The 26,540-nt window shown below is 37.4% G+C and overlaps 1 protein-coding gene across 12 annotated transcripts in view; it reads left to right on the top strand.

The window, feature by feature from the left end:
* The window catches only part of Synj1 (synaptojanin 1), a 90,089-nt gene that overhangs the window by 59,530 nt on the left and 4,019 nt on the right, over positions 1-26,540 (top strand). For 3 of the 12 annotated variants that reach the window (XM_070030584.1, XM_070030577.1, XM_070030576.1), the window contains 12 exons: positions 591-708; positions 809-1,024; positions 6,253-6,331; positions 9,014-9,176; positions 12,523-12,732; positions 13,332-13,475; positions 14,073-14,111; positions 16,403-16,450; positions 17,819-17,857; positions 17,973-18,043; positions 20,010-20,118; positions 20,385-20,602. In XM_070030584.1, coding sequence (XP_069886685.1) covers positions 591-708; positions 809-1,024; positions 6,253-6,331; positions 9,014-9,176; positions 12,523-12,732; positions 13,332-13,475; positions 14,073-14,111; positions 16,403-16,450; positions 17,819-17,857; positions 17,973-18,043; positions 20,010-20,118; positions 20,385-20,602 — 1,454 coding nt within the window. Of the gene's footprint in view, positions 1-590; positions 709-808; positions 1,025-6,252; positions 6,332-9,013; positions 9,177-12,522; positions 12,733-13,331; positions 13,476-14,072; positions 14,112-16,402; positions 16,451-17,818; positions 17,858-17,972; positions 18,044-20,009; positions 20,119-20,384; positions 20,603-24,255; positions 24,283-26,540 lie in introns of those variants that run through there. The other 9 variants (XM_070030579.1, XM_070030578.1, XM_070030583.1 and 6 more) reach the window with 7 other exon arrangements.

The raw sequence follows: 26,540 nt of genomic DNA, 5'->3' as shown, positions 1-26,540 counted from the left end.
TCAAATATAGAAGACATTCTATAAACATTCATTTTTAAGTCTCTTTTAAGTGACATAATTTCATATAAAAAGAAGCAAGGAAATATTTTTATGAAATTTCTGAGTGCTAATTCAGTTTTTTTAAATAAATAAATAATGCTTATTCAATGTATTTATGGAACACTAGTGAACTATATATGAAACACTTTTAATGTGAATGTGTCTAATGTTCCTGACTGTTAAAAATGTAGCTGAGCCAGGCACCAGTGGCTTACGCTTGTAATCCTAGCTACTCAGGAGGCTGAGATTTGAGGATTGCAGTTCAAAGCCAGCCAGGGCAGGAAAGTCCGTGAGACCCTTATCTCCAATAAACCACTAGAAAACCGGAAGTGATGCTGTGGCTCAAGCGGTAGAGCGCTCGCCTTGAGCTGAAGAGTGCAAGGACAGCGCCCAAGCCCAGAGTTTAAGCCCCATGACTGACCAAAAAAATAATAATAATAATTAGCTGACATTCTAGCCAGCCTAGATAGCAGAAGCTAATGTAAGGAAGGCAGCACCTCCCTGTTCAGTGTGATCTGACTGCTTGTGTTTTCTTTTCTTCTATTATACAGCTGAAGATTTAGATCTTCTAAATGCCAGTTTTCAAGATGAAAGCAAAATTCTTTACACATGGACTCCTGGTACTTTGCTGCACTATGGAAGAGCCGAGCTGAAGACTTCTGACCATAGGTTTAAACAACCTCAATATTTTTAATGGCCTTTGAAGTTTGTTTGAAATATACCGTTTTTGAAACATTTCTAATACATTTACCTATCTTTATATTTTAAGGCCTGTTATTGCCCTGATTGATATAGATATATTTGAAGTCGAAGCTGAAGAGAGACAAAATATCTATAAAGAAGTAATTGCAGTTCAGGGTCCACCAGATGGTACAGTATTGGTCTCCATCAAAAGTTCTTTACAAGAAAATAATTTTTTTGATGATGCTTTGATTGATGAACTTCTGCGTCAGTTTGCAAATTTTGGTGAAGTAATACTTATAAGGTGAGTAAAGTATTTATCCATCAGCAGTTCATGATTCATATACAATAGTGTTTCTGTCGTACAAATCACCTAATTTAGTGTTTGAATAATATTTTAGGATTGCTGTCTTTAAAAAATCATAAGATGTAAGCCGGGTGCTGGTGGCTTACACCTGTAATCCTAGCTACTCAGGAGGCTGAGATCTGAGGATAGCGGTTCAAAGCCAGCCCGGGCAGGAAAGTCCATGAGACTCTTATCTCAAATAAACCATCAGAAAACTGTGGCTCAAGCAGTAGAGCGCTCACCTTGAGCTGAAGAGCTGAGGGACAGCGCCCAAGCCCAGAGTTCAAGCCCCAGGACCGCAAAAAAAAAAAAAAAAAAAGGTGTTATTCAAAGAGCACAAATTTTGAAACTCAGTTCTCTACTTTAAAACTTGAATTATGACACTTTTAGATAAACACTTAAAGATAAACTATATACAAATAAGGGATGGCTTCTGGTGATTCCTGTACAATGGAACATGTAACAAATCCTGTAAAGAAGTGAAATATGACCAATAATTTTATTGTTTTAAGAGCAGATATAAGTAAAGTGAATGTACCTGGTGGCACACACCTGGAAACCCAGCTGGGATCTCAGGAGTCTGAGATCCTGAGTTTAAAGGCAGCTTGGGCTACATAGGCAGCTTGGGCTACATAGCAAGAACACTGTCTCACATTTATACATTCATTCATTCATACATACATACATACATACAGTGGAGTGATTTTTTTTCTCCCTCAGTTTAATTTCCAAACAATACAGATACGATGAATAGTCAGGAGTCATCTCTTGATCTTGGCTTCACTTGTTGACTTAACTCTCTGCCTTTTGCAGAGCTGGATGCCATTTTCCTCATTTTAAAAGTGGTCTCTTCCATATGTATAGCAATGCTGAGAGATTGAATGTGTATGTGTGTTTGAATTCCCATAGAGAAGAAATACTATTGAATTTTTTGTGTTATTTCCTTTTTAAAGTATGTTTTATAGATGTTTTGGTGAGCAAATTTATATACAGGTGTTGTGGAAGAGCAAGGAACCTGAAGACATGACTTTTACTTATAAGCTAGTTGGGAAGTCAACAGAATGGCTTCCTCAGATCTAAGCTACACAGCTCACAAAATTAAGATAGTGTGGTTTCTGTAAAGTAGAAAGCATGCCTAAAACCTCTCAGGTCCTTCTAGAAAAGAAAGGAACAAATGTAGAGCAGATTGTTTTTAGACTGCCTTTAAATCTTTTGACAGTAATTTTTCTTAAACCTTTAAAAAAGGAACAAAACAAAGTGTCTTAAAATTTCAAGACTCTAGCAAGTACACAGTGACATCTCTCAAGTTTACATATGACCATAAGCTATGCCAAGTACAGAAATGCCAGACCATGAAAAGCAGCTGGTGGACTGTATGAGTGGGCAGCAGAGTAGCAGTGTCTTCATGGAAAATGTGAAATATTACATTCAGCTAGAAAGACTCCAAATTGTATATGGATGCAAGGCTGATACAGAAGACAAACTGTCTTTATAATCCATTGGTTCTTCCTGTTTGAACATTGGAGCCAAAGCTTTTCTCAAAATGTTTGTCACTACTAGGAAAAAGTATTAGAAAGAAACTAAGGCATTACTCTGATCTACAAACCACGGGTTGTCTTTGTACCTAGAATAGTCTCGTTGTTACACCTGACAAAAGCCAAGTTTGGAGGAGGTGGGGAACGAGGAAAAAACTGTTATAGTCAGCAGCAAGGCTAAATTACTACATTAGAATCTAGAGTGGCTAAAGTCTCTAAACTCCTTGGTATTTAAATAAAAGATTTCCTGCAAATGTAGATGGGCTAAATTCAGATACATATACTAAGAGGAAAGACTAAGAGTGAATGTAGGCAGGAAGAAAACAGTTTTCAAAAGGACCTATATAAATTCTTGGATGTAAGAATAAGAATCCTTTATTAAAATTAGAAATGTGAACCAGGAGCTGGTGGCTCATGCTTGTAAATCTAGCTATTCAGAAGACAGAGATCCAAAGCCAACTAAGGCAGAACTGGGAATCCTACTACAGATGAACTAGCAAAAAGCAAGGCTGGAGGTGTGGCTAAAATGGTAGAGTACCAGCTGAGCAAGCAAAGCACAAGGTCCTGAGGTCAAATCATAGATACAGGGGAAAAAAAATCTTAGAAATGTATAAATAGCACTTTCCAAATCACGGATAGGATTCATGATATTAGCCTTGTCCTAGGACTGTGACCATTTGATGAGTCCAAATTAGAAAAAGACAAGACAAAACTTAATCCCTAAAATCCCAGCCTGTGCACCAAATATGTTACCAGAAAATTTAGGGCAGCTAAACAATCTCAATTCTTGAATTTGGCAGGAGGATTTAGGTAAGACCTAATCATCAGTAAAGGTGATAAAATAGTTTATTATAAGAAAAATAGGACAGAAAAAGAGAATGTGACATACAGATGTCATGTGGAAGACAGTAGCTTAATGCTATGCTGTCTTGTCCAGCTCCTTTTTATACAAATTGGCCTCGATGAGCTTCCTTTTCATTTTCTATAAGGTTGTGACACCAAATTTTATCTTTATTCTTTAAAATTTCTCACTTTTAGGGCTGGGAAGATGGCAGTGATAGATAGAGCGTTTGCCTTGCATGCATGAGGCCCTGGGTTTGATTCCTAAGCACCACATAAACAAAAACCCGGAAGTGGCACTGTGGCTCAAGTGGTGAGTGCTAGCCTTGAGCTGAAGAGCTGAGGGACAGTGCCCAGACACAGAGTTCAGGCCCCACGACCAACCAAAAAAAATTTTTTTTAATTTTATAAAGTTATCTTTAAGTGGCCAGGGGCTAGTGGTTCATGCCTGTAATCCTAGCTACTCAGGAGGCTGAGATCTGAAGATCACAGTTCAAACCCAGCCCCGGCAGGAAAGTTATGAGAATGTTAGTCTCCAATTAACCACCAGAAAACCAGAGGTGGCACTGTGGCTCAAGTGGTAGAGCTCTTGCCTTGAGCTGAAGAGCTCAAGGGCAGCACCCAGGCCCAGAGTTCAAGCCCCATGACTGACCAAAAAATAAAAAAGGTAGAGGGTTATAATTCAACATGTCAGTATATAAGTATAATGTATATTGATCAGTGTCACCCATTCCATCAATCTCTCCAGTTCTTCCAACCCTGGCCCCCTCCCCTCAGGTTCCACATTCACATACATACGTTGAATACTATGACAGAAAAGTCAGTTCTAAGAGGAAAGTTTATAGCTATCAGTACCTAAAGCAACTAGATCGCAAGCTAATACTCCAACAATGTACTTCTAGCTCTTAGAAAAATAAGAACAAGCCAAAGGATTAGTTCAGAAATAAATGAACTAGAGACTTAAAAACCTGTGCAAAGAATGAACAAAACAAAAAATCCATTCTTTCAAAAGATAAAACAAAGCTATTATGCCGTTAGCCTTTCTGACCAAAAGTAGAAGATAAATTGCTCAAAATTAGGAATGAAAAAGAGGATATTATAACAAATACAAGTGAAATCCAGAACATGTATTATAAGGGAATGCTTTGCAAACCTTTTACTCTTAATAAACTGGAAAGTCTGGCGGAAATGGATGTGTTTGTAGATAACCTTAAAGTACCAAAATTGAGTCAGGTAACAAGTAATGAAATTGAAATATCAATTTTTAAAAATCTCCCAATCCTGATAAATTCACAGCAGAATTCTATTAAGACCTTTAAAGAAGAACACCAATACTCAAACTTTTCTATTTTTTCCTCATTATTTTGTCATTATTTTTTTTTTAATCCCTGTCCCCATTTGTTTTAGGCAGTTTTTGGTTTATTAGCTTATTCTGCCCTAGTCCATAAATGCAGAAACTACCTGCTCCTATCATTTTTCTTTCTGTTGTAGCTACTTGCCCCCATTTTGTTACTATTAGCAAAGTGTGTTTAACTTGCCATAGGCCATGAATTCCCTGACCATCTTGCTATCACTTCTCCATTCTTTTGTCCTTGCCCAGCATGTCTTTCTATGTCCCTGTCCCTTTTGTAGCCCTGTGTCCCCATTTTCTTATCAGATTTTGGCTTATCAGCTTATGCCATCTTTAAAGGTGCAAAGGTGGCAATTCCCTGCCAGGTTTTCTACTAGCCCTTGTATCAAAACCATGAAGACTTTGGTACCACTGTCAAAGAACATGACATTTGGAGTAGTAGAGACTAATATAGGCTAATATCAGCCATTTTTGGTGTGTGTGTATGTGTGTGTGTGTGTGTGTGTGTGTGTGTCTCAGACAGAGGCAGAGAGACCCAAGGACATGTTTTTCTCTGTAGAGTATGTATTGTGTATCTTCGGTAGTTCAACCCACAACATGTTGCTTTGAATGCAACTGAATGTTATTTTATTATTTTATGCATATTACATATCTGTGGCCATCCTCTTCAGAATTTGTTCCAATGTGCTTTTTTTTTTTTTTTTTTGGTCATGGGGCTTGAACTCTAGGCCTGGGCGCTGTCCTTCAGCTCAAGGCAAGCTCTCTACCACTTGAGCCACAGCGCTACTTTTGGTTTTCTGGTGATTTATTGGAAATAAGAGTCTCACAGACTTTCCTGGGAGGGCTGGCTTTGAACCGTGATCCTCAGATCTCAGCCTCCTGAGTAGCTAGGATTACAGGTGTGAGCTACCAGCGCCTGGCCCAATGTTCCTTTATTTTTTTTCTCTATTTCCTGTGGAGGTTTTTTATTTCAGAAATACAAGTTTAGAGTCAAAGCAAAGACCACTGAAGACCCTGGAGAGTAAAAACATATCAGTGACTAAAGACAAGGACCTCAACTTTGTTCTTTCATTTTCATTGACACTCCATACCATGTGTTTTGCTCAAAGGAAGTGTGCTTCAGGGAAATCATGAGGCAATGGAAATGCATGGAACTTGATTGTGGAGTCAGGAGGCTTGGCTCCTAGCCCTAGAGCTTACTGTCCTATAAGGACACGTTGAACAGGGTTGTTCTCCCTGGCTATTTTGTTAAATGTAACAGTTAAAAGATATAGGAGTAGTGCTGTTTGTAGATAACTTCCATAACAAACAGAATAGCACCCTCTCCTGGTTATATCAGCCCTATGGCTGGCCTCCATCTTCTGTTCCACTGCCTGGCCTCTGTGAGGCCATAAGCATTGGACAAATTATGTCTATGGGGTTAATAATGGTGTTGTGTATTGCTTTTTTCTTTCCTAAAGATTTGTAGAAGATAAAATGTGGGTTACCTTTTTGGAAGGAAGCTCTGCCTTAAGTGTTCTGAGCCTAAATGGCAAAGAGGTAAGGAAGATTTGTTGATTCTAAGCCATTCAGAAACTGTTTGAAGATTATATATTATATACATGCCTCAAGATTATCTAAATGTGTTTTCAGTTAGGGGAGATAAAAGGCTTTATAATATATTAAAGGTTATTTCATTTTTTAAAAATTCAGACCAGTTTTCTGATTACCTAGGGGTAGTTTAGTCCTCCCCAGAGATTAATCATCATACAAACAGAAAAGAAATCGTTATTTTATCATTATATTTTATGATATGAGATGTTTTAAATGTTGAATTAAGGATAGATATTCTGGCTTATCTATATAAAAAACTTTCTATTGAATAAAGAAAATGCTTTTTAAAAAAACAACAACAAGGAAAGAGGTTGCTCTTCATTCTTAGGAATTTATTCTGTTGGCTTGTTTCTTGGTACCAAATTTTCTTTTCCAAGCATAAAATAATTCCACTGAAGCATTTGAGAAGTTTGGGGGGAGTGTATAATTCTTTCTTCATTTTTAAGTTTAATTATGTAAGTTATGGGGTTTGAACTCGGCCTAGGCACTCAGGTCCCTGAGCTCTTTTGCTCAAAGCTAGCAATACCACTTTTTTTTTCCAATTTACTTTATTGTTTTATTGGGGTGTTTTTGTTTTTGTTTTTTTGTTTTTTGTTGGTTGTGGGGCTCGAACTCTGGGCTTGAGCGCTGTCCCTGTTCTCTTCAGCTCAAGGCGAGCACTCTGCCACTTGAGCCACAGCACCACTTCCGGGTTTCTAGTGGTTTAGTGGAAATAAGAGTCTCCCGGCCTTTCCTGCCTGGGATGGCTTTGAACTGTGATCCTCAGATCTCAGCCTCCTGAGTAGCTAGGATTACAGGTGTGTGAGCCACCGGCGCCCAGCTTTTATTGTTGTTTTAGGGGTGATATACAGGGGAGGTTACCTTTACATACATCTGGGAATAAGTACATTTCCTTTCACATAGTGTCATCTGTTCCCTCATTCTCTCCAATTTCCTCGCTCCCATCTCCACCCATGAGTTCACTTTCATCAATGCCCTGTGCAACCAGTACACTCCACTGCTGTACTTTTTCACCCTTTCATTTTAGAAGTTTTTTGTTTTTGTAATGGAATCATTGATGGCCTGGAATAGTTTACTTCTATGAAGTACTGTATCTATCATTTTTCTGAGTCTATTTTTTTCCAAACTCTTTTAGACAGTGTATCTAATTTCTTAGTATATGCTCCATTATAGAATACAGTCATTAAAATTGGATACCTGTTGCCAAATTACTCTTTAGAAATGTTTTATTATATCATTCCTATTTTAAGGTTTTGATTATGAATTGAGTCTCTTTTTTTATTTTATTTGTAGATCTTATGTTCTACTTTACTAGCGGTCTGTTTCTCTAGTTTATTGTTTATTTTTCAGTTTTTTGCTGTTCTTACTGTTTGTCAGTGCTGGGGATCAAACGCTCCGGCCTGTGTATTCTAGGCAGATGTTCTACCATTGAGCAGATCCCCAGCCCCAGTCTATTTTCACACTAGGGTATTCATCCTATGAAATTCCTCTTATGCTATGGTATTAATTCTATCTCATGAAATCTTTCCCCAATTTGTCTTATAACTCTACTGTGTTTTAACTTTATGAAAATAACTAAACTTTCAATTTAATTCTAGTCTTTCTCTCCTAGCATTTCTTCATCTCATCATGATGTAAATATTAAAGAACCCCTCTCAACTTGACATTCTTTGACAACTTTCTTTTCTCCCGAAAGTGTCCCTTTTTGTCTTACCTTGATAATTTATTTTTCTTTGTTTTGTTTTTCCCCTTTTCTACTCTGTCCATCACCCTCAAATCTAGTCATTTATGCTACACTCTTAGGAAGAGATCCCTCTTGGCTCCCTTAAAAGGCTTTCAAAACTCTTTAACAGTATTTTTGTGGAAAGTAGAAAATAATGTTTAATCAGTCCTTTCAAGAAATACATACTTCTAAGCCTCTAGTACTAGTGCCTTTGCTAATATCATTACTTCAACCCTAAATCTGAGGGTCAATAACAGTTCTTTCCCCTCTAAAGATAATATGGAAAGGTACATAGCATAAGAAGTACAGAGAGAAGATGAACAACTCTCTGAACTTTTCATTACCACCATCCCAGTTTCTTCCTTTATAGGTGACTCTGATCTGATCTCTGCCAAGTAAGTGTTACTAAACAATTTGCATCTTAAATAGCTATATGGTAATGTGGGCTTAAAGATGATTCTTAGTACTCTGGTGAAAACAAGAGTTTTCTTAACTTTAAGAAGTACTAAATAAGCCGGGCGCTGGTGGCTCACGCCTGTAATCCTAGCTACTCAGGAGGCTGAGATCTGAGGATCGCGGTTCAAAGCCAGCCCGGGCAGGAGAGACCGTGAGACTCCTATCTCCAATAAACCACCAGAAAACCGGAAGTGGTGCTGTAGCTCAAGTGGTAGAGCGCTCGCCTTGAGCTGAAGAGCTGAGGGACAGCTCCCAGGCCCAGAGTTCAAGCCCCACGACCAACAAAAAAAAAAAGAAGTACTAAATGGCTTACAAAACATGTCTAAATTGTGAAACCAAATCGATTTTATACGTTGTTTAGTTTAGCTGTTTATACCATTGTATAGTATAGCATACAAAATAGCTTTCATGTTGATGAATTTAATTTTATATCTCTTTTGTCCCATTAGTTATTGAATCGGATTGTAACCATTACTTTAAAAAGTCCAGACTGGATAAAAAATTTGGAGGAAGAAATGAGCTTAGAAAAAATTAGTGTCACATTGCCTACATCAACAAGCTCTACTCTACTCGGTGAAGATGCAGAGGTTGCAGCAGATTTTGACATGGAAGGTTTGCTTGTTTAATCTACTTATTTCTGTAGTACTAGAGATGTTTCCTTCATATTACTAAGGTCTTATCATAAAGTTTACCTTTCTCTTCTTGAGATATACGTATCAGTATTAAGATTTATTTTGCTTATATTTAAGACTTTGTAATGTATCTGCCATTCATATGTTAGTAACAGCAGAAATTAGTTCATAATAATTACTACAAAAGATATGTTTCAAAGTAATTTAAAAAGGCTCAGTGTGTTGTTTCAAGATGCATTTTACTCTGGGCTGGGAAGGTGGCATAGTTTCCTAAACATGATTTTAAAATGTATTTGTTTTCTAATGCAATATGCTATACCTAAGTGGCTGGGTGTATTAAATGGTAGAGTATATGTTTAAGCATGTATCCTGGGTTCAATCCCCAGCAGTCCTCTAAAAATGTATACCTTAGTTTATAAAATGACAGATTCTCACATTGTGATGGCCCATTTAGGTAGTTAGCACATATAAGAGGTAAACATCTTACAAGGTTTTCTCCAGTTTTCACATTCTTTAGTCACATAACATGTGTAGTACCTCTTATGTGCCATGTACATACCAGGTACTGGAAATTGAATAGTTGTGGCCCTTGCCCTTCTATAACTCTCAGTGTATTGGGAATCTACATAATAATAATAATAATATAAATAAACTATAATAAAGTGACATTGAAGTGAAAGTGGAAGATGCTATGGTAGCTCATGGAAGAGTTGAGCAAATTTCAGTTTCAAAGGAATTGAAATGTAGTTAAGAACCTGAAGAGTAAGGGAGAATTGAATTAAAGAGGACAGAGAGGAATGACTGGGAGAAAGCATGTATATGAGTATTAGAGGAAGAAAGAAGATGTGCATTGATTATGCAAATGTATTTAGGAGGGAGGTTAAGATGCAGTTGTAGGATGGAAAACAGTTCTTTTTAACCTATTGGATTTAAGATGTCTGTGGGGTCAGTTGATCCAGATGTCATGTATGTCTTATACTCAGAAGAAAAGAGTCTTGATTCACAAGGTAGGTATAAGCATTTTTTGGGGGGACAATAGAATCATGTAGAGACAAGAGAAATTAAATGAATATGGAAAAATAGAGTTTAAGGGTAGACAAAAGAAGAAAGTACCATGAGAAAGAAACAATTAGAAATGTCTCAGCGCCAAGAGAAATTTGTGGCATAAATAAATCAAGGAAAGTCCAGTCTTAAATACCATTTCCTTCATGGGGAACTAGAAGTGTTTTAAATCTCCATTTCTCCCAACTTTCTCCTGTTATACCAAAATAAACCATTGCAAATTTTTCAAAAAAAAAAATCAAGGAAAGAAGGAAAAAAAGTATAACCAAGAAGTAGTCTGTGATATCTTGTAGTTAGAGAAATGAGAAGAGAACAGAAACCGTCTGTCTGATTTAGTAATAGAGGAAAGCTGTTGGTGACCTTTCTAAGACTAATTTCAGCTGTGTGATAAAGTCATGTGATATCTCTCCAATTTCAGTGTTGTGATAACAAACACTTGGTGTTTATGGATGGAAGGTGGAGAAATGGAGAGTGTCAACAGACAGCTCTCTAAGCAAGTTGGCTAAGATTGGGGGGAGGAGTCACTCCTGGGAGACAGGGAATCCAGAGATGGTTGTTTTTAAGTGGGAAAAGCCAGAGAATGCTCAGTGTGGATGGGGAAGTCCTGGGAGAAGAGAGAAAGCTTATATTGAGGAAGGTCAGGGCAGAATTCTAGCATAGTCACTGAAAAAAGTAGGGTGGGCCCATTTGTTCTAGCCACCTAGTGCTGAACATGTGATTCACTGCTGCTGAGAAGCAGATTTTCGAGAAAGTTCTCTTTACAGTGAAGTTTAAATACTGAAGTCTGCAGAAGTAAAATAGGGCAATCTAGGATTTCAGGAGAGCTGAGAAGCTTCAAGATAAATCTCCTTGCCGGGCGCTGGTGGCTCACGCCTGTAATCCTAGCTACTCAGGAGGCTGAGATCTGAGGATCGCGGTTCAAAGCCAGCCCGGGCAGGAAAGACCATGAGACTCCTATCTCCAATAAACCACCAGAAAACCGGAAGTGGCGCTGTAGCTCAAGTGGTAGAGCGCTCGCCTTGAGCTGAAGAGCTGAGGGACAGCGCCCAGGCCCAGAGTTCAAGCCCCACGACCGACAAAAAAAAAAAAAAAAGATAAATCTCCTGAAGAGAGAAGTATGAGAGAGAATCAACCAGGAAATCATGGAATTGCAAAAAGAAACCGAAAACCATAAATTAAATGTGACTGTGACCATCAGGACTGTGGTTTTCTTCAGCGTCATATAAGCAGGCAAAAATACAGTGAAGCAAAGATGCAATAGTGGGATTGGTGGTGGGTAGGATTTTATCAAGCAGCAGAGGTGGGAAAAACATGAATTAAGGAAATGACTGAATGCAGAACTGTAAAGCCTGATGCTAGATACAAAAGAACGAAAAATTAAATAGGGTTGAAATGGGAAGGATCAAGTCCTGGGTTTCATTAAAGGCTAAAGGAAAATGAGTAACTTATGGAAAAAAACTTTCAAGGATACAGATTGAAGTTCTCCAGTTTAGTATCTTGAAGAACAGTCCGAGTGTGTGTTGTTAGAAGGAATTGCCAGTAAGGACCAAAACCAAAGCCATTAGGTTATTGAACAGGTTGTCTATGTGGACTTCAATGTTACACAGAAAGAAGGCAAGACATATTCACCTCATATTCTCTACTTGGTCCTAATAAATGGTTTACAGGTACTAGAAGGATAGAGTTTGGAAATTTCTGTGACAAGTAGCACAGAGAATACAGTATGAACTCCTAGTGGTATAGCTTTGAAGAAAGAAAAGTTGTTGAAGGGGTGGAAGATTAATGTTCTGGAATTGGAATCTGATTGCAAAGGGCTTCTGACCCTAGCCTGAGGCAGTAAGTAGCAAGGAAGAAACCTCGGGAGATAATCAGTATTCAGTTAAAGCCAGAAAAGTCTGTGTTGGGTGGGGAATATAAAGGAGAGACTCCTGGCTAACGGTGTGTGGCTGGCCAAGAGTTTGTTTACCATAAGCCAGACATGGATAGAGCACAACTTGACAGGTTTAGAGGGAGAAGAGTGATCAGCTTGAGTGCACTACCTACCCAAAAAATAGTGAAAGACCTTGTAGTCAAGCTAGCTCAGAGCCAAGTTGCTCTGGTGTTACATAGTTTTATATTTTCTGTTTTATACTTACAAATCTCATACATGCCTACATTTTGTCCATGTGAGTTAGCAGTGTCCTTATGTTTGATTTGTGTGTTTTAACACTTTAAATCCGAAAGTGAAAAAGAAAATTCCAAACTGTAACCTTGCCTTTCCTTAGGTGATGTCGATGACTACAGTGCCGAAGTGGAGGAGCTTCTTCCTCAGCACCTGCAGCCATCCTCAAGTTCTGGTCTTGGCACTTCTCCGAGCTCTTCACCAAGGACCAGTCCCTGCCAGTCACCTACAATTCCAGAGGGTCTTGTGCCTTCCCTTCCAGTCAGACCCAGTCGGGCACCATCAAGAACTCCTGGGCCCCCAAGTTCCCAGAGTACGTGTTTTCCTCGGAAGTTCTCTGTGTAATTTTTTCTGGCCAGTGTGTTTATTTTAGAGACTCTTTGTTGTTTAAGTTTTGTCCCATATGCTGAGAGTCCTGCACACAAAAAAGAAGAATTTGTAGATAATATACTCTAAGTAAACAGAAACTCATTGTCATTGATGCCACTAGATGAAAACAATTCTCAATCTGTTTTCTAAATGGTTAGAGCTGTCTGTATCTTAAAATTTGTGATTTTCTGTTGTATGGTTATAATCCATAACTATTTGAGTTTTTCTTTACTGACCAGCAAACTACACATGGTTTTAAGTCAAAACAGTACTTTGTTCCTTCTTAATAGGACCAGTAAGTTAGATTTCAGCACTTGGGCCTAAGTAAGAAATCCACATATAGGTAGCATCATTATGATTATGGTACCAAAGGATAGTTTAATAGTAGGCTGTTTTGTTCTTTGCACTGAAAATAGATGCCATTTCTCATGTACAAACTTTTGAAGTTAGTAAAGTGGAACATGTATTGTACATATATATGAAGTACATTCCAAACAACCAGCAGCCACTTGGAGCCTCATCTTTCCTACTATACTTCTTTAGGTTCTCCTGTTGACACTCAACCAGTAACTCAACTGCAGCAGAAAGATTCTTCCCAGACTTTAGAGCCCAAGAGGCCACCTCCTCCCCGCCCAGTTGCTCCTCCTTCACGTCCTGCACCCCCACAGAGACCACCACCGCCTTCAGGTAACCATCCACTGTCCATATCTGCTAGATTTAGAATTTCTTCTCCATTTTATTTAAAAATAAAAATACTTTAAAATGTTTTCATATCATTTTGACTACTTCAGCTTTTCTCAAAAGACATGATAGGTCTCAACAGCCCAGTAAAGTATGTTTACCAAATAGATTAATTTGTACAGACCTGTCTTCTTACCAGTGCACAAGAATAGTTGTTTGGTTGCGCTAATTTGATGTAGTTAAACCTAGTTTGATGTACCAACTTGTACATTTATCAACTGGTAAAACTAGGTTTAATTTTTCAAATCCTCATTGCTAGCTTCATAAAATCATTAAAAATTTGCTAATTGCTATAAAATTTATTAGAAAAGTACACACTTCTCCCATTGTTTAATATAAAATTGTATGTATTGAGATGTTTCTTTTGAAATATAGTATTGTTTCTTCAGTTATTAAGATTATATGCATTGAATATCAACTTTCTATGTTACTACTCATAATTCCTAATGATATTTGACAGTATGAATAATATAGATCTTGACATTTTACTTCTTCATTTAATGTCATTTCCTTTCTGCTGCATATTTTCTTATGAACTATAAGGGTCTAGGAGTCCTGCACCTGCTAGAAAAGAATTTGGAGGTAACCATTTTCATTTGCTATCATGTGTGAATGCTGACTCATGAATGTTTTGGAGTTTAATCCCTATAACCTAGAAGCACTTAAGGTTTGTTAGATAAAAGTCAAGAGGAATAACATGTATGCATTAAATTAAGAATAGCTCCAAGCTTCTGTTACATTGCTGTTAAGTACAAGATTAGTGCTCAGCTGGATACCCATGGCTCACACCTGTAATCTCAGCTACTCAGGAGGCTATGATCTGAGGTTCATGATTTGAAGCCAGCCTGCACAGGAAAGTCTGTGACAAGCTTATCTCCAATAAACTTTCAAAAAAAAGTTGGAAGGGCTCAAGTAAGTAGTAGAGAGCACTAGCCTTTGCAAACAAAAAAGCTCAAAACAGTGCCCAGGCCCTGAGTATTCAAGCCCTAGGACAGCCATAGAGAGAGAGAGAGAGAGAGCTGAAATTTATCTGTCAACTTTAAATATATGTGGAACTTTGCTTCCAAATGTAGTCAATTGAATATAAAGAATTAATTCCCGGAGGGCTGGGAAGGTGGCTCAGTGGTAGAGCGCTTGCCTTGCATGCCTGAGGCCCTGGGTTCGATTCCTCAGCACCACATAAGCAAAAAGAAAAAAGCCGGAAGTGGCGCTGTGTCTCAAGTGGTAGAGTGCTAGCCTTGAGCTGAAGAGCTGAGGGACAGCGCCCAGGCCCAGAGTTCAGGCCCCACGACTGGACCCAAAAAAAAAAAAAAAGAATTAATTCCCAAATGTCATGTTCATTTCAAACAGGGTTCTGGTGCAGTAGATACTGAACATTTCCCAAGTATTTGATTAGTGATGTCCTAGTACAATCCTTTTCCAGTGGAAAAAGTTTATGGGTTAACAAGCTTTCCTAGAAATACAATTTAAACTCAAAGTAATTATTTAAGATGTAGTTGTTATTTCCATTTCGTATAACATTACTAAATCCTTCCTCGTTTGTTTATGTAAGAACTATATGATTTTTCTTTATTTCAATGAGGAAATTTTTATTCACAAATGCAGTCAATTTGTTTAAGGTGTAGTTTGATTGATACAAAAACTTAGCTCAGTTGGAAGAGTGGGTATATTTGATAAGTTGATTCAGTCTAGTTTCTGAGAATTAGAACTGCAAATCCAGTGTTAATATTACTGAGATCCACTGTCCATTCAAAGTTGGTCTTTTTTTATTCTAGCTGCCTTATGATATTTCTAGTCAGTTCAAGTTCATTTATTACAGAACAACTTCTCTTATGTGGAGATTTTGACAACTTTGTATAAATTATTTCAGCAGGCCAGCTTCCATATAGAACTATTGGATGGTAATTTTTCCATTGACCTACAAAAACATTTATTTTTCTAATTTCAGACTCATTTGTGTTTTCATGATAAAATGATTCTCATCATCTGCTTCTACAACTTGTAGAAAAATGTATCTCACTAGCATCCCAGAAGCTTTTAAAAATCTCTTAATTAAAAAGAAAAATGCTTCTCTGCCAGGCACGGGTGGCTCACACCTATATAATCCTAGCTACTCAAGAGGCTGAGATCCAAGGATCTTGGTTCAAAGCCAGTCTGGACAGAAAAGCCCAGGAGATACTTATCTCCAATAAAGTTCTCAAGAAAGTGGCACTGTGGCTCATGTGGTAGAGGACTAGCCTTGAGCAAAAAGAAGCTCAGGGACAGTGCCTAGGCCCAGAGTTTTAGCCCCAGGACTAGCAAAAGAAAAATTAAAAAAGCTTCTCTTCAGAATTCTTTTGTAGACAGCTGTTTTCAACATATTTTATTCAATAAGCAATATTTCCTCTAAGATAGTGAGCTTGAGAAAAATCATGATACTACACTTAAAGTTTAAAAATATGTATATAGACCAAAAACTAATAGTTTAATTTAATAGAATTAATAGTTTAATTTAATAGAAATTTAAAATCAGATTGAAACTTTATTAATTATTCATTTTGACTTAAATAATGGGGCTTGTGTCAGTGATTTAACTATAGATAGAAGGAATGAGATCAGAAGACAAAGGCTTTCATTAACAAATATTTAAATTCCCAATGGATAGTGATTTCAGGTACAGAGAAAAAGTACTCAACCCATTCCTACTCTTTGACTTGGAGAAAAGGAGGACTTAGGTTCAAACTCAACATCTAATGTCACTTTGGCTTGCATTGATTATCTTCAAAGAGATTTAAAGCAATAAAAGAGCCTCTGTACAAAAGTAATTGTGCCTGCCTTTCATCCTATGCTGTGGGCTCTGAACAATATACAGCTTTTGTTCTTTCTCTAAAAAGGTATTGGAACCCCTCCCAGTCCTGGGGTAGCTAGGAGAGAGATGGAAGGTAACAAGATTTTTGCATTCTAGAAAGAGTTCTCTCATTCTATAATGTTGGACCTCGTCAGTGTTTAGTATACTAAAACTTTTGGTAGTAACCTTCTCCTCCTCTTCATGTATACCTTGTTTTTAACTTTTCATTCTTTGTTGTTTGTATATCCACTTAACTTCCCTGAGATTCCTGTTGTTTCCACTCTTGTTTCATACATGTTTAATATATACTGAGGCTGTGAAGTTTCTGTTTAAAGAAGAATGTCTTTGAGTTGTTTTTTTTTTTCCAGAATAAGTCAAATGTTTTGAAATGTTCTTGACTAAAGTTTTAAAAATTGGTAATTAAAGTCTGGCACCAGTGGCTCACTCAGGAGGCTGAGATCTGAGGATGCCAGTTTCAAGCCTGCCTTTGCAGAAAAGTCCCCATTGAGACTCTTATCTCCAGCCACTAAAAAACTGGAAGTGGTACTGTGTCTCAAGTGTGAGAGTGTTGCCCTTGAGCACAAAGAGGCTCAGGGACAGCACTCAGGCCCTGAGTTCAAGTGCCACAACTGACCCCCCCAAAAAAAATTAGTAATTAAGATTAAATCTATTAAAGTTGAAGAATGTAGTTGAAGAATGTGGGTGATTTTATACATAGGCGTTTCTGGATTAAGTTCCTTTAAAAGTCCTTAAGACTAGAAGCCATTTGTTAATATTAGTTATTAAGAGACTAGTATATTTCATGTAACAATTGTTTGTGAATTTCTTTTCTAAAAGGAAAGTCAAGAAGATAATCCTTGTTTGTCAATTATTTTGTTGTCTCACAAAAGTAATTTTTGTTTCATCCTTCAGCTACATTTCTAATGCATTTGAGCCATTTCTTCCATAAGGCAGATAGGTATATGGTAATAAGTATACCTGTCTTCTATCTCAATCATAGAATTTTATACAAGTCCAAAAGATCTCAACAGAAGATACTTTATCTACAAGGATGCATACACAATGAAGCCCTAAAATAGTGCTACTAGTAGCTACTTACGAAACTTAGAAACACACACAGACTGTGGCTCCTGAGCCACTTGTCTGAGTAGCACCAGCTACTGTGGTCACGTCTTGTAACTGTTCACACAGTTGACCATGTTTTCAAGGTTCATAGATAGACCCCGTGTCCCTGTGTGTCCCTGTGAGTAAGGTGCCAGCTTAAGGGCTGCACTTGTCTCCCATAATGGTGTCTCTAATACTAGTTTTTCTCTGTTTTGGAATATTTTATTCATTCTTATCTAATGCTAATTACTCCAATCCATGCCCTCATTTTTAGTGTAATAAAATAAAACAGTCAAATGATGGTATGTAATGTTTTATTGTTACTTGTGAATAATTTTTTTTTCTTCCTACTTCAAAGCACCCAAAAGCCCTGGAACTACACGGAAAGATACCATAGGTAAAATGTAGTTATTTACCTTGAAAACTGGACCACCAAATAGACAATTGGACTAGAAATATATGGTTCTTGTTTTATTTTTTTTTTAACACTTAAATATTTGTCTTTGTTCCAGGACGCAATCAGCCTTCGCCTCAAGCAGGACTTGCAGGCCCAGGTCCTGCTGTATATGGGGCAGCCCGGCCGGTAGGTAACACTGATGGGGGAAGGACTATAAGCTCTGTGTTCTAGGTCTGAATTTGCAGCTAGTGAATCTGTTACTTTGTTGTTGTTTTTTGTGTGTGTAGGGGGGAGGAGGGGAGGTCCGGTCATGGGGCCTGAACTCTGGGCCTGGGCTCTGTCCCTCAGCTCTTCAGCTCAAGGCTAGCAGTCTACCACTTGAGCCTCAGCGCCACTTCCGGCTTTTTTTCTTTTTTCTTATGTGGTGCTGAGGAATCAAACCCAGGGCCTCAGGCATGCAAGGCAAGCGCTCTACCACTGAACCACCTTCCCAGCCCCAAATCTGTTACTTTGGAGAAATCGCAATACCCTTCCTAGCCTAATTTTCCTCAACTCTAAAATGAGAGAATTGATAATACATAAGGTTCCTTTTAATTCCTTATGTCTGTAGAATATATATGAAGATCTCTATGGCCCAGTCTATTTATTTTAAAAAAGGAGAAATTGCCATATACTAACTCCAATACTACTACACTTCCCATAGAACTATTTTCCACTATTTCATTTAATAGTGAAACCGGGGTAGGAAAGTCAGCATTTTTATGAGGCTAAAAGTTCCTATTTTGCTTAAAATAAATACCATTTCGAATCATAGTTTCCTATGAAAATAGAAAAGATTGGGGCTGGGAAGGTGGCTCAGTGGTAGAGTGCTTGCCTTGTATGCATGAGGCTCTGGGTTCGATTCCTTAGCACCACATAAACAGAAAAACCAGAAGTGGCGCTGTGGCTCAAGCGGTAGATCACTTGCCTTGAGCTGAAGAGGTGAAGGACAGCACCCAAGCCCAGAGTTAAAGTCCACGACTGGCAAAAAAAAGAAAATAGAAAAGTTTTTCACCAAAATGTCCCCTAATGTGTTTAATTTGGAATATTGAGTTAGTTATTTAGGGGTTTTACTTACAATTTAAAAAAAAAATCATATGGTGTCATTTTTCTGAAGTTTTAGTTCAGTATCTCCTATCTTCTCACGTACCTTAACTACCTATCTCTTCATGAAGGCATTGCACATGGTCAAGAGCTTCAGCCCTGAATATAGCTAGTTAGACCTGAGTTTAGCTTCTGGCACTATTCTCTGTCTAAGCTCAAGCAACTTTTATGTATTTCTTTACCTTCATTTAAAATAAGAACAACAAAACAATATCTCCCTAAAATAAGGATAATAGAATGTCTGAGGTGTGGTGGCTCAAGCCAATAATCCTAACTACTTGTGAGGGAAAGATTAAGAGATTCCAGTTTGAGGCCAGTTGGGTAAAAAATGGGCAAGATTCCATCTCAGCTGTGTGCAGTGGTCTGGATTGTAGCCCAGGCTGGTCCTGGGCATAAAGCAAAACACCGAATAGTGAACGTGTAATGCACGGTATTCTCATGCCTGTAATAACTAGCTAGTCAGGAGACTGAGATCTGAGAATCATGGTTTGAAGCCAAGCTTTCCACAAAGAAAGCTGGAAATGGATGTGTGACTCAAGTGATAGAGCACTAATAGTCTTGAACAAAAGAGCTCAGGAAGAGCATCTAGGCTCTGAATTCAAGTTCCAGGACTGGCACACATAAATACACACAAAAATAATCAATACAAAAAGGGACTCAAGTGGTAAAGTGCCTACTTAGCAAACACAAGACCCTGAATTCAATCCTCATTACCACCAATAATAATATTATCTGGAGAATAATTGGAAGATAAAATAAAACTGCCTAAACCTTGTTTAATATTGCCTGGTACATAGTCAAGAGTCAAAATAAAAAGGAAGATTTTAAAACTTACTGTTCTGTGGCTACTAATAGAACAATTAAATGACAATCTTAGTAAAATGACAATTAAAGTGCAAGATGGAAAATAATACCAAAAAGGAGATTAAGTGAGATGCAGAAGCAAATCACGGAATCTTACCTGCTGAAAATAAATAAATGTCTCATGTGTTGTATTTCTCACCCATAGATAGTTCCGCCCAGGGCTGGAGTGATCAGTGCCCCTCAGAGCCAGGCTCGGGCATCTGCTGGAAGACTGACTCCTGAAAACCAAAGCAAAGCAACAGACGTATCAAAAGGTAGATACTCTATTAGAATACCACTTGTGTTCTGTTTGTTTGTTTCCTTTCACTTTGGTTTTGTTTTCCCTTCTACCATCTCCCAACTTCCCTACCTCTTCCAATAGGGACAGACTTTCTTCTTTATGCTACTAAAAAGAAGGTATTTGTTGGGTAGAATAAAAAACAACTGAAATGTCATCAAACTTTTCACTGAAGGAAAAAAAAAAAAAACCAATGGTTTTCTCAAGCACAGCTAATGTGTGACTGTTACTGGTGTTATTTAGGTTCAGCTGTTCTTCCAGAACCACTGAGGCCACAGGCTGCTTCTCCACTGCAGCCTTCTCTGCCTCCACCTACTCAAAAGTTGCAGGAACCTCTTGTTCCCATGGCAGCACCTATGCCTCAGTCCGGCCCCCAGCTAAATTTGGAAACCCCACCACAGCCCCCACCTCGGAGCAGGTCATCCCATAGCTTGCCTTCAGAATCTTCGCCACAGCTGCAAGTAAGTCTTACTACCAAAGAAGATATTATCTTTGATACATATGGTTTGGGACTTTAAACACTTGCCATAATTCTTAGCATTTAGTGCATAATAAATGAGTGCTTTGGCTATTTGGGGGATGTTAGGGATTTATTTCTAACATGTTACTTACATAAAAAATTTTCTGATCCTCCATCAGAGTTCTTTCCTGCATTTTTAGATGGTTTCCCATGTTAATGTATGTATTTGCTTTTATAATGCATAATTTGCTTTAGATGATAGTTAAGCAGATAACACTAATTTAGTTTTCTTAATGCTCACAATAATAAGTGATTTTGGAGAAGGTCAGATCAGATCAGTCTTGGTTTGTTCGAACACTGGCATGGTGGTTAATTTTCATGAATAGGGAATAATTCTTCAGTTCTTATTGCAATTAGTAGCTCTTTTCTATTCACTGGGGCTCATGCAATATTTCAAACAGATGCAGTCATTGCTTCATCACTAGAAATAGTGTGGGCTTGCAGAAGTAGGCTCATTCACCAAAGTAAAAAACCACAAGACATCAAATCACCACATTGGTGTTAGTGCCATTGCCTGAGCTCTTGTTCTCATATTGAAAACACTTGTGTATATATGTGCATATGTGTCTGCACATATATGCATGTTTCATACAGAGATAATTGAGTAAATTAAATTGTATTATTTGGATGTTATTTCATTTAGTTTTGTCCAATACATTTAAGTAAAGTTGGTATAATGAAATTTAATAACTACATTTTGTTATCTTGCTTTCTTTATCTTTAGTTTGTTGTCTTTAACTTGAAAATGTCATCAAGGCCAAAGAAATATGTTGTAAAACTCTGCTTTTAAAGTTAGAAAAGACTTTTTAGTTCAGAAAACTGAGAGTGCTGAAGAAAATAATGTAGAAACTCCTCAAAAAATAAATGTCTGCCAAAATACAGAAATACTGCATATTGGCATTGTCTCTTACGTATGTTCATAAGTAATAGTTTGCATTTGTTTTTATAAATTTGTGGGTATGACAAGCTATTTGGCAGGAGCTATGTTTCTTAATGTTTTAACACAAAACATAAATGGTAAAGTAAATAAGAATACTGTTAGCTGTTGACACTCATTTGGTTGTTGGTCACATTTGTAAAAGGTGAAAAATTTAAGCTGTTAACACTGTATTCTTTGTGCTTTTAGTTCAGAAAATTGAAGGTGCTGAAGGTATTTAATAATGATAGAAACCTTCAAAGAATAATTAATTACCCATTACTCTTTTCCTTCTGACATTCACTTTTAGTTAACCTTGAATATTTTTTTCATTTTTTTGCAATGTGTTCTATTTTAAAAAATGTAATTGGAGGGCAAAATAACTTTGAAACTAGCCACTGTCACTGATGGACACTAGTTACAAAGTAGAAGTGCATCTTCCTTCCTAGTACTCTGTAATGGTTTACATGCCTCTTAATCAAGTTGGAAGCAAATACAGTGCTGTACATTCAGAAAGGCAAGCTGTCTACAAAGATTGCCCTTTTCAGTAAAGGACAATCTGTAGTGCAGAAGGGAAAGGTCAATGATTGCCAAACATCATTTTCCCTTGTTCTGATATCTGGTTTTTATTGAAATGAGGATAGTAATTTGGTGACTGACAGTATTTGCCTTGTGTGGCCTGGTAGATAATATTCACCAAAAATGACTGAGGTGAACTAACTACAAGAGTAAAGCTGTATTATGTTTTAAATACAAACACATAGCCCAGCTTTGCTCTATTAATGTTCTTCGACTCTCTAAATCTATATATAAATGAATCTTTTAATGATTGTATATGCTCTACAAAGCATAAATATGCTTCACTTACTGGTCTCACTTCCAAGCATCTTAGTCATCTGATTATGAGCTAAGATCTAGGAAATTCAACAGAGAAAGACAGAAGTCATACTAAACTATTAATATGATAGTTGACAGTGAAAGAGAAGACCACGTAGAAAATCTCAGCATTTTAGCATTTAAAGGACAGTGCAGCTACATTGCACATCTTAGAGCTGATGTACTAGATTCCAAAATCGTTAAAAATAATTAGTGGTATCAATCTTATGCTAAGAGAGAGATAGCTCCATCATGGAACACAAAGCTCTGGAATATACCTTACGCACTGTTATGGTTGTGTTGTTGTTTTAAAGAATCTCAATCTCATGTTTAGTAGGCAATTAATTTTAAAGTACATATGTATATAAGGATAGCATTTTTCTAAATTGTCACAGTTGGTTTTGCTATTTGAAAATAAGAGGGGCTGGGAAGGTGGCTCAGTGGTAGAGCGCGTGCCTTGCATGCATGAGGCCCTGGGTTCGATTCCTCAGCACCACATAAGCAAAAAGAAAAAAGCCAGAAGTGGAGCTGTGGCTCAAGTGGTAGAGCACTAGCCTTGAGCTGAAGAGCTGAGGGACAGCGCCCAGGCCCAGAGTTCAGCCCCCCCCCCCCAAAAATAAGATAAACACCAGGTGCTGGTGGCTCATGCCTGTAATCCTAGCTATTCAAGAGGCTAATATCTGAGGATTACAGTTCAAAGCAAGGCAAGTCTGTGAGACTCTTATCTCCAATTAACCACCAGAAAATGTGGCTCAAAGTGTTGAAGCACTAGCAAAAGAGAGAGCAGAACAGAAAGGGGGGGGGGGGAGGAAAGGGCGGGAGAGGGAGGAGGGAAGAGAGTGAGGGAGGAAAGTAGAACGAATAAGCTTTAGGTATTGGAATATTTTTGGAAGATTTACCCACAAGTTTCTTGAGAATACTAGGTATTTAAAATACTATTTATAGAAAGGTTATTTTGTTTTAAACACTAAATATAAGATAGCCTCTTATTTTGTACCTTTTAACTTACAATTGTGGTGTGAAGTAATCAAAATATCTTCTTCAGAAATTTTGAATAAAAACGTAAGTCTGAATCATGACCATTTGGTTAAAATAAATATTAATTTCAGTGCAAAATGATGATATTTTGTATGTTTTCTCTATTATTGATGCCCAGAAGTTATCCTAAGGCTGTCTTAGGTTCTTAGGCTCCATCCAAATGGCTTAGATAATAGGAACTTAGTTCTCACCCTTGTGAAGGCTTCAAGTCCAAGATCAGGATGCTACTGTTAGCCACCCAGTTCCATGCCCTTCCCTCAGTGTATGTGCTTAGAAAAGGGGGGGGGGGGGGAGTGAGCAAACATGCAGCCTCTGGGCTATCTGCTCTCATGAGGTCACTAATCCTATCATTGGTGCCCAATCTTATGAGTTCTTCTAACTACTTCCCAAGACATCTCCCTCCATGAACTCTAGAGGGTTAGGGTTTCAGTATATGATGTTTTTGTGGGGCTGGAGCATGGAGTGATCAGTCCATAACAGGCTGCTTAAACTATTTTTAGAGCTCTGACAATTTTTTTGCAATGACAAAATTCTGAGCTGTTTAGAATAATCAATCTCAGACAAACTTAAATTTGGATCCTAATTCGACAGAATTACAAGGAATCAGCATTGTCTTTTGAACTGATGCTATAACCTGCCGTTCCCAGATTCTATATGTAACATAGAGCTAAAAGTATTTTGATGACTGAATTGCTAGGATTGCTGGTTGGTTTCAAATTATCTTCCTAACTTTTTCCTTTGATTCTGTGTTCCCTTTCTCAAAGCAGGAGCAACCAACAGGGTAACAGGTATTCGACTATTTATCAATCTTACATGTGCTTTTCATCTGTCTTCTTAGCACATTAGATGTATGAATCATTTGCTTCATACATCTAAAGTTTCACTCATATTTAAAACCACTTGTTTACATTAATTAAATTCTATTATCATACCATAAAACCTGCTTTTTCTTTTCTTAGTATTTTGGTTTTTAGAAGCCATTTTAGTTGTTCTTGCTAATGCTTTACTTTTTTTTTTGCTTCATTTTTTTGAAATGAAAATTTAACAAAACTAAAAAGTATAACTTCAAGAAGGTAAGCTTTGGAAATATGGAAGCTTGTTTAGCAAAAACAAATTCATTCTTTAACAATACTATAATAATAGAAACTCAAAATTCAATATTTTTTCTTAGCTTTCTTTTGTGATATATTCTTTTCAAAAAGTTTTGTATATCTTGCCCATGTAATTGTAACCCCTCTATACAGTATTTTCACAATTAAAAAAAAAGTTTTGTAACTACTAGCAAGGTTCTTTTCAGTAAGGAAGAACTATGACTTAGAAAGATAAAAATATTATAACAAGATTAAAGATTCTTCCAACACCTTTCTCTGTAAAATATCACCAATTTTACTGTCTCTCAAATCCTGCTTAGATTATAAATTAATTTAATGAATGATGGTATGGTTTTCTTTGTAATTTCAAGTACAGTTGGAAAAAGTGATCCTGCTTCTATATAACTTACTTTAGAATAAAATTTTTTCTTACATATGAAATTAAAGATTCTTAAATAGCATTTATTTTTGGCAAGCACCCATAATTCTAAGCTATGCAAAAATAAGATTTCCTTTCTCCATAATGTTATGAATCTATTTCCCATCAGAGAATTTGATCCTAAACCCAATAAAATTTTTCTATTTTTGTTAATATTAATCATAATAATTCATAGATTATTGGTAAGATAGGTTGGTATAATTTTATGACTGTAATAAATTTTCCTTTGAGCCCATTTCCATATTGGAGTCTACTTACCTTAATACATTTATACTAGTGTAGACTCATGACCTTTTATTTTCATATAAATTGTCAATGGTGTTTGAAGACAAATATACTTGTTTATTCAATTACAAACTGTCCTTTGAATAAATCAAATACCTGAAAGTCATTCACAAGATTATCCATACTGTTTTCTAAGTATTATTAAGCACTAAGTGTTTCATAGTATACAGTCATATTTTATAGGAACTACTGCTATATTTTCCCAATATATATAATGAGAGTCATTATTTCGCTATAGCAGTAATCTAAATTTACTTTGGGTAATGATCTGTTTTGTTGCATTGTAGATCTTGAGCTGAAATTCTCCCTTCCCTATCTTTTCCAATGTGGATGTTTTCTTTCTTTCAAGCTGGCATAGCTGAATTATATAGGGCTTTAAAAAAATTAATAATGATCCGGGCGCTGGTGGCTCACGCCTGTAATCCTAGCTACTCAGGAGGCTGAGATCTGAGGATCGCGGTTCAAAGCCAGCCCTGGCAGGAGAGACCGTGAGACTACTATCTCCAATAAACCACCAGAAAACCGGAAGTGGCACTGTAGCTCAAGTGGTAGAGCGCTCGCCTTGAGCTGAAGAGCTGAGGGACAGCGCCCAGGCCTAGAGTTCAAGCCCCACGGCTGACCAAAAAAAAAAAAATTAATAATGTTTATTTGCTCCAAAGGACAGGATCATTGTTCATTTCCCCATCAGGAGGCCCCATGGCCTCTTAACAGCACTTTATGTACTAAGCAAGGTTTTCATGGTCCTAAAGTCATTCTGAACCCTTTCTTGCTGATATCAGCTCATGGGCAACATTATTTGGGGAACAGCTTCATTTGATCTTAGAAATAATACATCAAGGGGCTGGGAAGGTGGCTCAGTGGTAGAGCGCTTGCCTTGCATCCTGAGGCCCTGGGTTTGATTCCTCAGCACCATATAAGAAAAAAGAAAAAAGCCGGAAGTGGCGCCGTGGCTCAAAGAGGTAGAGCGCTAGTCTTGAGCTGAAGAGCTGAGGGACAGCGCCCAGGCCCAGAGTTCAGGCCCCACTTCCGGACCCAAAAAAAAAAAAAAAGAAGAAGAAGAAGAAGAAAGAAATAATACATCAAATGGAAGCAAAATCCCCTCTCTACTGCTTGAAACAATCATTTTATTTATTTAGAATAGTATACCTATTTTGTCTGACAAGATGAGAAAGATTAAGTTATATAGTTATTCACAGTTTATTCTGCAAAAGAGAACTTAAATTACAAGGTAAAA

This window comes from Dipodomys merriami, unplaced genomic scaffold (assembly GCF_024711535.1).
Source record: "Dipodomys merriami isolate MVZ:Mamm:240054 unplaced genomic scaffold, mDipMer1.0.p SCAF_2, whole genome shotgun sequence".
NCBI classification, from domain to species: domain Eukaryota; kingdom Metazoa; phylum Chordata; class Mammalia; order Rodentia; family Heteromyidae; genus Dipodomys; species Dipodomys merriami.
Note: the sequence above shows the minus strand (reverse complement) of the source record. Positions and strands in the feature narration are given on the sequence as shown.